Source organism: Hyperolius riggenbachi, chromosome 2 (genome assembly GCF_040937935.1).
Source record: "Hyperolius riggenbachi isolate aHypRig1 chromosome 2, aHypRig1.pri, whole genome shotgun sequence".
NCBI lineage: Eukaryota > Metazoa > Chordata > Amphibia > Anura > Hyperoliidae > Hyperolius > Hyperolius riggenbachi.
In genome coordinates this window covers 544,744,845-544,758,127 of record NC_090647.1, presented here as the reverse complement: position 1 = coordinate 544,758,127, position 13,283 = coordinate 544,744,845, and the positions used below count along the sequence as shown (strand labels likewise).

The following is a 13,283-nucleotide window of genomic DNA, read 5'->3' as shown; positions in this document are numbered from 1 at the left end:
CTGCTGATCTCTTTAGCTTCAGTAGTGGCAGCTTTTGACACAGTAGGTAATCCCCTACTCCTTCAGTCCATGGGAATTCACGACCTCGCCCTGACCTGGCTTTCATCCTACCTCTCCTTCACAACCTCTTTCAATGAGTCCTCATCCACCCCCAACCACCTCTCGGTGGGAGTCCCCCAAGGCTCGGTCCTTGGCCCCCTACTGTTCTCCCTATACACATTTTCCATTGGCAAGGTTATCTCCTCCATGGGTTTTAACTATCATATGTATGCTGATGACACCCAGCTCTACCTCCACACCCCTGACATATCCCCCCACTACCATGGACAAGGTCTCCTCCTGTCTATCAGCCATCTCCTCCTTGTTGTCCGCTAGGTTCCTGAAACTAAACCTAGACAAAACGGAATTTATGATCTTTCCACCCCGGACATCCATAAACCTCCCAGATGTGCATGTCACTGTTAACCACACTACCATTCACCCTACTTCTCAAGCCCGCTGTCTGGGTGTCACCCTGGACTCCGCACTCTCCTTCACTCCCCACATCCAAAACCTCACAAAGTCCTGCAACTTCCACCTTCGTAACATCTGCAGGATCCGCCCTTTACTGACCTCTGCCACCACCAAACTCCTCATCCATGCCCTCATAATTTCCCGCCTTGACTACTGCAATGCCCTTCTGTCTGGTCTCCCTATGACCCGAATAGCCCCACTGCAGTCCATCATGAATGCGGCAGCCAGAATTAACCACTGCTCCCATCGCTCCACCACGGCGGATCCCCTCCTTGAATCCCTCCACTGGCTTCCTATCCAGTCCAGAATCAGATTCAAGATACTGTGTCTGACCTACAAATCTGTCCACAAAACCTGTCCAACCTACATTTCCGATCTCACTCAGAGGTACACACCTAGCTGCTCACTCCGCTCCTCCAAGGAACTTCACCTGACCGCCCCCCGCATTACACAGTCCCATGCACGCCTCCAGGACTTCACAAGAGCTGCTCCAACACTATGGAACTCCCAACCTCCTCCCATTAGGGCAGCCCCCTCCTTCAACATCTTCAAGAAGGCCCTCAAAACTCACCTTTTCACTCTGGCCTACTACCCCTCACAAGTGCTCTAAACCCACAGCTGAACTCTGGTCCCCTACCATTCGTGTCCTTACCTCTCCCTCTAGATTGTACGCCTTTGCGTAGGGTCCTCCTTTTGTGTCCTACCTGATCTTGCACCTCCATTACTGTGAACTCATGCTATGCATTTGAGTGAATCTAACTTGCCTAATCTCCATGCTCCCCTCCAGTGACTGACTAAGCATTACCTTGTACTCATACTGTGCTGTGTGATCTGGTTTTCTTGTATTCCTGTATTGCCATATTGCTGTATGTGACCCCTAAATATTGTCTGTAACCTAAACTAATGTTCAGCGCTGCGTAATATGTTGGCGCTTTATAAATACAATAAATAAATAATAAATCACACACCTGAAACAAGCAGCTAATCCAGTCTGACTTCAGTCACAGCATCTGATCTGCATGCTTATTCAGGGGCTGTGGCTAAAAGTATTAGAGACACAGGATCAGCAGGAGAGTCAGGCAACTGGTATTATTTTAAAAGGAAAAACCCATATCATTCTCAGTTTACGGTCCCTTTAAATGGTGTAATAACTGGGACAAATGGACAAATACAATACGTAGGTTTTAATTACGGTAGAATAAATCTAGAACGGCTGAAAATGCTAAAAAAAAAAATAAAAAAAAATAAAAAAAATTATCCATTTTGTTCGTATTATTCCCACAAAAATGCATTTAGTATAAAATAATTCTTGGCAAAATGTACCACTCAAAGAAAGCCTAATTGGTGGTGAAAAAAACAAGATATAGATCATATTGTTGTGATAAGTAGGGATAAAGTTATTGGTGAATGAAAGGGCGGAGCACTGAAAGGGGAAAATTGCTCTAATCGTTAAGGAGCAAAAATCCTCAGGCTGGTTTCACACTGTAAACCAGCGTCAGCGATGCAGTGCGTCACTTCCGCCGCACCACACTGCCAAAAACAGGCCTTCAGGGAACACCGCGTTAGTACACAGTGTTCCCTGTCTGGCCACCAGCCAAGCAGGAAGTGGTGTGAGCTTGCGGTCACTTCTTGCTTCGGGTATCCGGAAGCGTATTGTAAAAATACGATTCCACGCCGCAACACCAACTTTAAAAAAACAAAACAAAACAAAAAACACTATGTTACCATAGAATAACATGACTTCTGCGCCAATGCAGATCGCTGCAGGTCGCCACGGGTCCCGCACAGTAACATAGTTCAGCGCTAGCGTTACATTTCCCACCTCAACGTGGGAAGTAAGAGCTTCCCCATAGGGTTACATTAGGCTGCGGTAACTGTGCGGCAATTTGCCACAACGCACCGCGCCAGTGCGAAAGGGCCCTGAGTGTTTAACTAGTTAAATGCATTTGATTTGTTCTGAGGTTAAAGCAGGAGGATCAGCCATACTATGGCCTTGATTCATCATTGAATTTGAGATAACTCTTTATAGTTCGTTAAACTACTGAATTCGAAGTTTATCGATTTCTAGTTGTATTCATCAAGGTTTTTCCGCATTCGGTGTGAATTCGATAAAATATCGATAACAATGCGGTAACCATTCGGTAACGTGTCGATATTTCTATTTTACAGCAGTAATTTAACACAAGGCTATAAGATTCCCATGGAATTGTGGGTAAAAGGCAGTCATTTGAACACCACATAGCAACATTCCTAATAGGGCTTAACACCTGGACCAGGATTCTGGAAGTGGCTTGGGACAATCCCACAATTTCGCCAGCTACAGCTTGATAGGAGCCTTTTCTGAAAAAATATAGTGCAGCTAGCAAATTAGTTAACCCTGGCACTGCCTGACTGTGTGTTCTCTTACAAGATGATTAAAGAGAAGTGCCGATGTCCTGTTATAGCAAATAAATCCATTCTCTTGCAAATTGATCTGGTTCTAGACCTTATTGTTGCCCTTCTGCGCCTTTGAATCACTCTCAGCTGATACATAACCACTTCAAATGGCTCCATCTTCTCTGTCAGCAATGATCTGACAGGAATAACGACAGAGCAGTGAAGGAGATGACTAATCCTAAATTTAACGGTCAACCACGCCCACTTTCATTTTCATGAATTGCACCTTTCTTACGTTTTACCGCATCATTAACGAATGATTACCGAATGCTCGCTAACAGCTGTAGATAACTATGATGAATCCTGAAATCAACTTACCGAGTTCGGTATTTTACCGAGCTGTCAATAATTTATTCGATAAGTTTTGATGAATTGAGGCCTATGCCAGGGAAAAAACACACACACACACGCACACACACACACACACGTTTTGATTTCAGTGAATATAGTAAATGAAGAAAATTCTGTTCCTGGTGGGAACCGTCTTTTGCCCACAGTTTAGACTAAATCCTGATGTAATTTCTGCCCTTTACTTTTTTTCTTTTGTCCTCCAATCGCTGAATCACCGCAGCCTTGCTTGTAAACACAAGTGAGTAGGGGATCATGTATTGGATAAACAGCTAGGCAGGGAAATAAATGGAAGAGGAGGAATATATCTATATATATATGTTACGGCCAGAACCCGAAGTGTGGCCACTTCTAGTTCTGGCCGGCCACTTCGGGTTCTGGCCGGCCAATGTGCGAAGTGGCCGCAGCGCAGCGGCCAATGTCAGAAATGTAATGTTTACACTTATTTTACGGCCGTCTCGCTGCGGCCAAATGTATTAAAAGTTGCTTCATATAATTAAATATAGCCGGCGGCAATGAGATGAAGCCGCCGGCTTTCGCACTGCCTCCTCCTCCTCTCCCTGCCTCCCTATACGACATACGGAGCAGCCGGGCGGGGACACGCGTGTCCCCGAGAGTCGTTCGTCGCGGCAGGGGAATCCTGCCGTTCCTGCAGAGCGGGCGCTGGCAGAAGCAATGTCTGCAGCCTCCCCACTCTGCTCTCCTGCCACGACGAACGACTCTCCCGGCGGCTCCGTATTGTATGGAAGGCAGGGAGAGGAGAGAGGCGGGGGGGGGGAGGAGGAGGAGAGGAGGAGGAGGCAGTGCGAAAGCCGGCGGCTTCATCTATCACATTGCCGCCGGCTATATTTAATTAAATTAAGCAACTTTTAATACATTTGGCCGCAGCGAGACGGCCGTAAAATAAGTGTAAACATTACATTTCTGACATTGGCCGCTGCGCTGCGGCCACTTCGCACATTGGCCGGCCAGAACCCGAAGTGGCTGGCCAGAACGCGAAGTGGCCACACTTCGGGTTCTGGCCGTAACATATATAAAATCGGGGGGGGGGGGGGGGGGGGTGTGCGTGTGCGTGTGTGCGCGTGCGTGCGTGTGTGCGTGCGTGCGTGCGCGTGCGTGTGCCGCGATCACGCGAAAACGGCTTGACCGATTTGAACGAAACTTGGTACACAGATCCCTTACTACCAGGGATGATATGTTCTGGGGGTCTCGCGGCCCCCCTGCACACGTGGGCGGAGCTACAAACAGCAAATCAGATTTTACCCATTCAAGTCAATGGAAAAAATGTAAAAGGCTGCCATTATTACAGTAATCAAGCCAGAGTCCCCACACATGGCACAGTTGGTGACCGAGGTTACAAGTCCAGGAAAAGTGGGCGGAGCATAAAACTGCCAATCAAATTTCAGCCATTCATTTAAATGGGAAAATGTAAACTGCAGCCAGTCTTAGACTGTTAATCGCAGGGTTCTCAAACTTGGTACACTTGGTCACTGGGTGAATATGATTACGATTCAAGAAAATGGGTGGAGCCTACAACAGCCAATCAAAATTCACCTATTGATTTTCAAGGGGAATATTTAAACTGCTGCTATTCTTACACTTTTAATGGCAGAGGCTTCAAACCTGCTACAGTCGGTCATTGGGTGACTGGGGTCCAAATTCACTAAAGGGGCGGGGCCACATACAGCCAATCAGATTTCCTTGGTGAATAAACTGCTTCCATTCACATATTTTTTATGTCAGGAACCTGAAAGCTCACAAACTTGGTCATTGAGTGACTGTGTGTGTGTCAAGGTTACAAAAAGTGGGCGGAGCCCAAAAAACTTTTATTGGGAAAATATAAACTGCAGCCATTTTTACACCTTTAATGGCAGGGTTCTCAAACTTTGCACAATTGGTCACTGGGTGACTGAGATTAAGATTTTGGAAGGTGGGTGGAGCCTACAACAGCCAATAAAAATTCACCTTTTGATTTTCAAAGGGAATATTTCATCTGCTACCATTCTCTTATACTGTGAAAAGCAGATTCCTCAAACCTGGTACAGTTGGTCGCTGGGTGACTGGGGTCCAAATTCGGAAAGGGGGCGGAGCCACAATTAGCCAGATTTGTTTATTTTTCAATGGGAATATACAAAGTATTGATACCAAGGACCCCAAAGTCGATAAACTTGATAACTTAGTGACTGTATGTCAAGGTTAGAAAAAGTGGGCGGTGCCAACAACTACATTTTTAACATGGCAGGGTTCCCAAACTTTACACAATTGGCCACTGGGTGACTGGGATGAATATTCAGAAATGTGGGTGGAGCCTACAACAGCCAATCAAAATGTACCTATTGATTTTCAAGGGGAATATTCCCATTGCTACCATTCTCACACTGTTAGTGGCAGAGGCCTCAAACCTGATACAGTCAGTCAGAGCCGGGATAAGGTCCTTCAGCACCCAAGGCTGATACAGCGAAGTGCGCCCCTCCATCCCTCCCACCCCAGCCGCCACACACTAATTGCTGTTAGACTAAGACAGACTAGACTAAGGGCCCCCAAAATCCCCAACACCTTAATCTCTAGTTATCTGGCTTCCAGTCACTGCTATGTATGCCCTTTTCTTATTTCTTTGTGCTTCAAGCACAATAGGGAATGACAGCAGAATGAATTGTGCGCCCCCCTCCTACACTACGCCCTGAGGCTGGAGCCTCTTCAGCCTCTGCCCGGCCCTGCAGTCAGTCATTGAGTGACTAGGGTCCAAATTCACTAAAGGGGTGGAGCCACAAACAGCCAATCAGATTTGTTAGATTGATTTCAGCCATTCTGTTATTGGCAGGGTTCTCAAACGTGACACAGTTGGCCACTGGGTGACTGGGACTAATATTCAGAAAAGTGGGTGGAGCCTACAGCAGCTATTCAAAATTCACCTTTTGATTTTCAAGGGGAATATTTACATTGCTGCCATTTTTACACTGTTAATAGCAGAGGCCTCAAACCTGCTACAGTTGGTCATTGGGTGACTGGGGTTCAAATGCTGGAGAGGGACGGAGCCACAAACGGCCTATCTGATTTGTTTAATTTCTATGGGAATATACAAATTATTGATGCCAAGGACCCCAAATCTCACAAACTTAGTCATTGAGTGTTTGTGCATTAGGGTTAGAAAGTGGGCGGAGCCCACACCAGTCAAATACATACCCGGGCAACGCCGGGTCATCAGTGGGTGGAGACAAATACAAATTTCACTGGGAAAATGTAAACTGCAGCCATTCTGTTAATGGCAGGGTTTTTAAACTTTGCACAGTTGGTCACTGGGTGACTGGGAATAATATTCAGAAAAGTGGGTGGAGCCTACAAAATTAGGCTCCACCTATTGCTTTTCAAGGGGAATATATAATTGCTACCATTCTTGAACTGTTAATGGCACAGGCCTCAAACCTGGTACAGTTGGTTATTGGGTGACTGGGGTTCAAATTCAGAAAAGGGGGTGGAGCCACAAACAGCCAATCTGATTTTTTCATTTCAATGCAAATTATTGATACCAAAGACAGCAAAGCTCACAAACTTGGTCATTAAGTAATTGGGTTAGAAAAAGTATGCAGAGCCAACACCAGCCAAATACATACCCGGGCAACGCCGGGCAATCAGCTAGTTATAGATAAAAAGAACCCCCAGCATGTAACTGTTTGGCACGAACTACTAAAGAGCCAGTGCTCCTTAAAGGGAAGATCCGCGCTGCTGAAAAAAAACAAACAAAAAACTGCACTCACCTGGGGCTTCTTCCAGCTCCTGGCAGTTGATTGGTGCCCTCGGCGCAGCTCCTCTCCCTCCGGGCGTCCAGCGGTGAAGAAGCCGACCTTGCCAGGTCAGCTTCCGGGTCAGCGTCATGTGCATTCCGCGGAGCGTGTCACGTGGTGTACGTGACGTCATCGGGTCTCTACTGCGCAGGCATAGAGACCCGATGACGTCTCTACACCACGTGATCCCGCGCCGTGGAGCGCACGGAAGCCGACCTGGCGAGGTCGGCTTCTTCACCGCTGGACGCCGGGAGGGAGAGGAGCTGCGGCGAGGGCATCGATCGACTGCCAGGAGCTGGAAGAAGCCCCAGGTGAGTGCAGTTTGTCTTTTTCAGCAGCGTGAACCTTCCCTTTAAGTATGTGATATAACTACAAATCATAACAGCAGAAAAAGTTGTGAAAGTTTTGAATGCAAGGTTAGCATCTTTATCACTTAATACACTCAGAGCAGTTGTTGGTGAAATTTGATTTTTTTATGGTGACTATACCGCTTTAAATCCTTTCTACATCACATCCAACTATCATCAGCATTTGCTATGCAAATAACTAAGTACGGGATGCAAATAAACTGCAAAAACTTGAAAGCACACCACCAAAAATGAAAGCGGGTGTACACAATGAACTACATGGAGATGGTCTCAGCACTCACAGTGAAGATTAAATAGTGACACAGTATTCTCACAATAAACACAATATAATAGGACACATTAGAAAATAAAAGGAAGATTATGTGTAACACTGAACTACCAATTAATGGTGTTACATAAAGCGCACCTGACTTGAGGCAAAGCTATGCAAGGTTAGCACAGCAGTATGTTTATGCTGGAACCACGTACCTCTGTGTGTTGTCCGTTCCTCTCCTCGTTCCCAGTGATCCCTGCAGCCACTAAATGGAAAATCTGACTTTTGGCTAAAGCAAAAAATTTCCAATAGGAAGAGGTGGGCTTGCTGAGATTTGTTCCCAACTCCTCCACCATATCACCCATTCAAGATATCACCAATCATCATTCAAGGAGAATGAAGGGAGCGGGGAAGAGGAATGGAAGGGAACATTGCATCAAGCCTGCCTCTTCCTGTCTAAACATTGGACTTAAAGTGTAACTGTCAGGCATAAAATCAAAAATCAATTCTTTACTTTTATCTGGTAAACAAGTAATAAGGATGCTAACCAGGCAATCCAAAAGTTTAAAGTCACTATTACTTTTATTGTTTATAAATGATCATTCCCTAGTTTACCTGAGTCTTATTTGGTACGTTGCCGCACAAAGGAAGTTGCAGGGCATGCTGGGTTATCTTTTTTTTTTGCTTCTTTATTTCCCCTCAGACTTAACTAATGTACAGAAGCATAAAAGGACAACCCAGCATGCCCTGCAACTTCCTTTGTGCGGCAACGTACCAAATAAGAGTCAGGTAAACTTGGGAATGATCATTTATAAACAAGAAAAGTAATAGAGATTTTAACTTTTGGATTGCCTGATTAGCATCCTTATTACTTGTTTACCAGATACAAATAAATAATTGATTTTTGACTTTATGCCCGACAGTTACACTTTAAGCCAAACTATTCAAGGAGCCATTTCAGGGACCAGGGGGAGCAAGGAGAGAAACAGGCAACACACACAGGGAGAGGTATGTGGATTCTGACCGCTGCAGCACTGCAGAGGAAAGAGTCTCAGAAAATGGAGGGGAGGAAGGACAGCAAGTAATCAATTCAGTGGACAAGCTACAGACCTCGGGGCCCCTTATGTGGAATTTGGACCCCCTCACCCACTTTAAATAATGTGCTCCCTCCCACACCAGTGTATTCGACGCACTCCCTCACCCTTCCCCAGTATGGTAGCCAGGTAAAGGCTAGCAGCACCTATGAGAGGGAGCTTACTCACCAGCTGCATGCATTCCAGTGCTGACGTCACTCTTCAGCAGAAAAGAATTGCATGCATTATTCACAGTGTGAAAACACACATAATACTCCCCTATGGACAATCGCAGGTAAGTGGAGTTCATGTGTTTTCCCACAGCAGTTCCCTATTGCCGACAGTCAGCTGCTCTCAGCCAACACTGCAGATTGGTTTCCATTTTTTCAGACTGAATAGCGACTCTTGCCTCAGAGTTCTTCTTTAACTGCTTGGTAAAAACCCAACTGCACGTATAGAGGTATAAGACACTTATATAGCGGTAGCTCTTACGGTTTCGAAGCCTCGGTGAGGGTGGTCTGGGAAACCGGCTGGTCGGCCAACCTTGAACTCATCCAACATCAGGAACGGATCCAAATTTCTGAGCTAAATAAAAATAAAATAGCTTTGCTTAACTGCTGAAATACAAGTAACATTTGCAGAGTTTAAAGAGGCCCTGTAGTGATATAGAGCCGAATGCAGTATATTATTCAGGATAGCCACTTTTAATTACATTTTCCTAGTTTCAGCAGAAGAACATTTCCTGTAATTAAATATTGCTGTATATTGGTATGCAATGCCCTCCTAGTGATGTGAGGTTTAGCCTAGGCTGATTAGCTATGCGGAATTCTTCTCCAAGAGCATTCTGGGGTGCCAGGTGTATTTTGGAACTGTAAGTATCCAAACATTCTGCAGAGCTGCAGCTGACAGGACTATAAAGGTCGCCACCTGTGATACTTTTCAAAAATGTTAATCAAAGTGAGGAAAGATTTTACAATGGGCAAACACTGACTAAAATCTTGGTGAGCTGCGCAAGCACAGAACGCTTCCAGCCCCAGGAGTGTGATTGAGAGAGGCGCGCGGACGCCTCTCTGGGTTTCAGCGTAATATCTCAGAGGGATGAAGGGGGGAGCTTCTCTTTTTCCTCATTTCACATGGCGGTGCTTGCAGACTCTCCACAACAGGGGACAGACTCAGGCCTGGTGCACACCCAGCGTTTTTGGTAGAGTTTTCAAAACCTCTTCCTCCCGTGCGGAAGCAGAGCTGACGTTCGCGTGCAAAAGTCTGCGTTATTGCACGCAAATGTCCGCGATCGCAGCACTTCACGTGCTAACTGTTTAGCACGCCCGTGCTAAACAGTTAGCACGGCTTTGTGAATCAAGCCCATTGTATTACCACCAGTGCATTTCTTCCCACTCTACTTGTGTGATTTAACTTACTTAATCATAGCTCTCTTTGTGGGTAACACTGCATAGATACAGATATCTGTGTGGGTTACTTGCACACTGCATACAGGCCACAGTCAGTTTCTGGGCCTTGTAGTTTTAATATACTCTTCTAACTGTTGCAAGCAAGCCAGCACAATGTATATAGAGGCTCTATTGGGGGTGATGGGGGCACCTAAACAAGCTAGCCTAGTGCTAGGTAACTTGTAATAAAGCCACTAAACCCATTAGATTTACACTAGGGACCACCTGAGGCCAGCAAAACCTCTGAAGCGGCATGCCTGACACAGTGTCGGGCATACTGCTCAGGAGGTTAAAGAGAACCTGTACTGAGTAAAAATATTTAAAATAAACACATGAGGTAACTTCAAATGAACATTACATAGTTACCTTGCCATCAGTTCCTCTCAGAAGCTCACCATTTTCTTCTGACAATAATCCCTTCCCGTTCTGACAATATTTTGTCAGATCTGAAATATATCAGTTGCTGTCAGTAATATATCAGTTGCTGTCAGTTATAGCTGAGAGGAAAACTGGTGTACCAGGTAATGTCCATGTTTCCCAATGGCTCAAGTGGGCGATGTTACAGTTTAACTGTGTGCTGACCAGAAAGCTGTTATGGCTAATGGCCATTTTCAAAATGGAGGACGGAAAATTCCCTTGATCACAGTGAACAAACAGGACGCGAGACAGGTGAAAGACACTGAGGAGTAGACTACATGGAAGGTAAGTATGACTTGTGGATGCTTATTTTGACTTTTAATTTTCAGTTCAGGTTTTCTTTAAAGGACCACTATTGAAAAAAAAAATTAAAATTTTAAAAAACAGATAAATAATAAAAAAAGTACATTTCTCCCAGAGTAAAATGTGCTATAAAGTACTTTTCTTCTATGTTGCGGTCACTTACTGTAGGTAGCAGAAATCTGAAAGGTTTTGGAATAGCCCTTCTCCTCATGGGGGATTCTCAGGGTTTTCTTTGTAAGCACTTAGTTAACAGTAATTGCTCAGTCCAACTGCAAAAATAGTGTGCAAACAGGTGGGGGCGCAGCTTTGTATAGACAACTTCCCAGGAGTGTCTTTGTAAAAATTAAATACTGAGAATCCCTAATGAGAAGATGGACGAGTCAAAAATGCGTCAGTTTCGTCAGATTTCTACTAACTACTGTAAGTGATATCAACAGGGCAGTTTCTAGGCTAAATTGCACCCAGGGCGAGGGTGTAAAACGTTATGCCCCCTTCCCCCCTCGACTCGTGAACCCTTACTCTTCAGGGACAGTCACACAGTCACAGATCACAAGTCGATCTGCCTACTTACTAGTGACCAGCTGCTCATCCAGGAGGAAGCAGGGACCAGGAAAACACGCAGGGGAAGAGAGCCCGGAAAGACGACTTCTCCATGGGCGGCGCTCACGGACAGCCTGCAGTACTGCTACAGGACATCAGGGGTCATCCCACGGTGGTGACGCGATGATGACTTGACGTCTGACGCAGGCAGCAAAGGGGGAGTCAAGGAAGGTGATTGCGCTGGTAATCCTCTTTCTTCTTCCATTTGGCACTGTGCATCACCAGCTCCCTAGCGGTTATGTCCTTCTGCCTGCGCCACCCTTCTTCTACTTGCATGTCTGCACCCAGGGCGGTCGCCCTGCCTGCACTGCCCAAGAAACGGCCCTGGATATCAACATAAGAGGAAAGTCATTTATAGCTCATTTTACCCTGGAAGAAACATACTTATTTCTATACATGTATTTTAAATTTTACATTTTTTTGTGATAGTGGTCCTTTAAGAGGAAATAAATAGGGCAGCCTCCATATCCCTCTCAATTCAGGTATAGCGATATAGAGGGGAGCCAGACTGTAGTCAGCTCTGGAGAGGCAGGTCACATGATTAAATTAAAATGAGTTTTAACTGTAGGAGCCTCCTTTAAAAAACAAACAAACAAGAAAAAGTAACCTGAGCACTGTGTTTACGAAGCTTCCTGATGGAATATGCAGCTCACTCCCTAGAGATGAGCTTATAAAAGGCTGAAAAACATCAAAGATAAAACAAAGTATGAAGCATAGTTTCCTTCCACAGACAAAAGGATTCGCTGGATGTGTTCCTAATTTGTTGCGCGATCGTTTACTTTGCTAATACCAAAGAAAACAAGAATGGCGTCACGGAATGGCAGTTGGCAAGATCTGTTCAGCCGAATGTAAGCGGAGGCCAGGAGAACACACTGAGGGCAAGTCAGGAGAGGGAAGGGAGGGGAGCCACTGATCATACAACAGGGTTCAACAGCAAGATATTACTATCTTAGCTATATTAGCCAGAGCATGGACAAGGTCCTCCAGCACCCAAGGCTGAGACACCAAAGTGCGCCCCTCCATCCCTCCCACCTCAGCCATCACACACTGATTGCTATTAGAATAAGAGGTGCCCCAGGGCCCCCAACACCTTAAAGCGGTTTAAAACTCTGACAAAATATTCAACAAAAATGTTTTTCCCTAGTTTTTATAACCCATACAATTATCATATTTGCTTTTGTGCACAAGTATTATAATTCATTTAGAAATAACTTCCCAAAGTTCAGTTTATTTACTTTGAAAGCTGCTGGTGCATTTTATTCATAACGGCTGTAGTTCTGTTGTAAATGCAGCAGCAGTGATTTCTGACCTGTGTTTCAGGGCCCATTTCCACTATCGCGAATCTGCATGCGTTTTTCGCATGCAAATTCGCATAGCAATACAAGTGAATGGGACTATTTCCACTTGTCAGGATTCCTTTGCGTTTCTGTGCAAAAAAAAAAAAAAAAAAAAAAAAAAAAAAAAAATCGCATGGCAGAGCCATCATAATTCACATACCGCTGTGCGAATCGCATACAATGTAGTTAATAGGAAATTCGCATGAGGTTTCGGTATGCGAATTTTCATGCGAATTTGCATGCGAATTCGCATAGTAACAATGGAACAGCACACCAGCACTGCCATGGTTAAATTCGCATACATCGTCATCCATGCGAATTCGCATGGGCCCGCATTTACCGCGGCGATTCGCACCGCACAAGTGGAAATGCAGCCTCACTCCAGAAATGCAGGCCTCACTCCAC

General features: G+C 45.3%; 1 protein-coding gene across 4 annotated transcripts in view; it reads right to left on the bottom strand.

The window, feature by feature from the left end:
* Positions 1-13,283, bottom strand: part of LOC137547321 (pirin-like) — a 79,772-nt gene that overhangs the window by 55,136 nt on the left and 11,353 nt on the right. For all 4 annotated transcript variants that reach the window (XM_068270786.1, XM_068270789.1, XM_068270787.1 and 1 more), the window contains exon 3: positions 9,266-9,358. In XM_068270786.1, the coding sequence (XP_068126887.1) occupies positions 9,266-9,358 (93 nt within the window). The remainder of the gene's footprint in view (positions 1-9,265; positions 9,359-13,283) is intronic.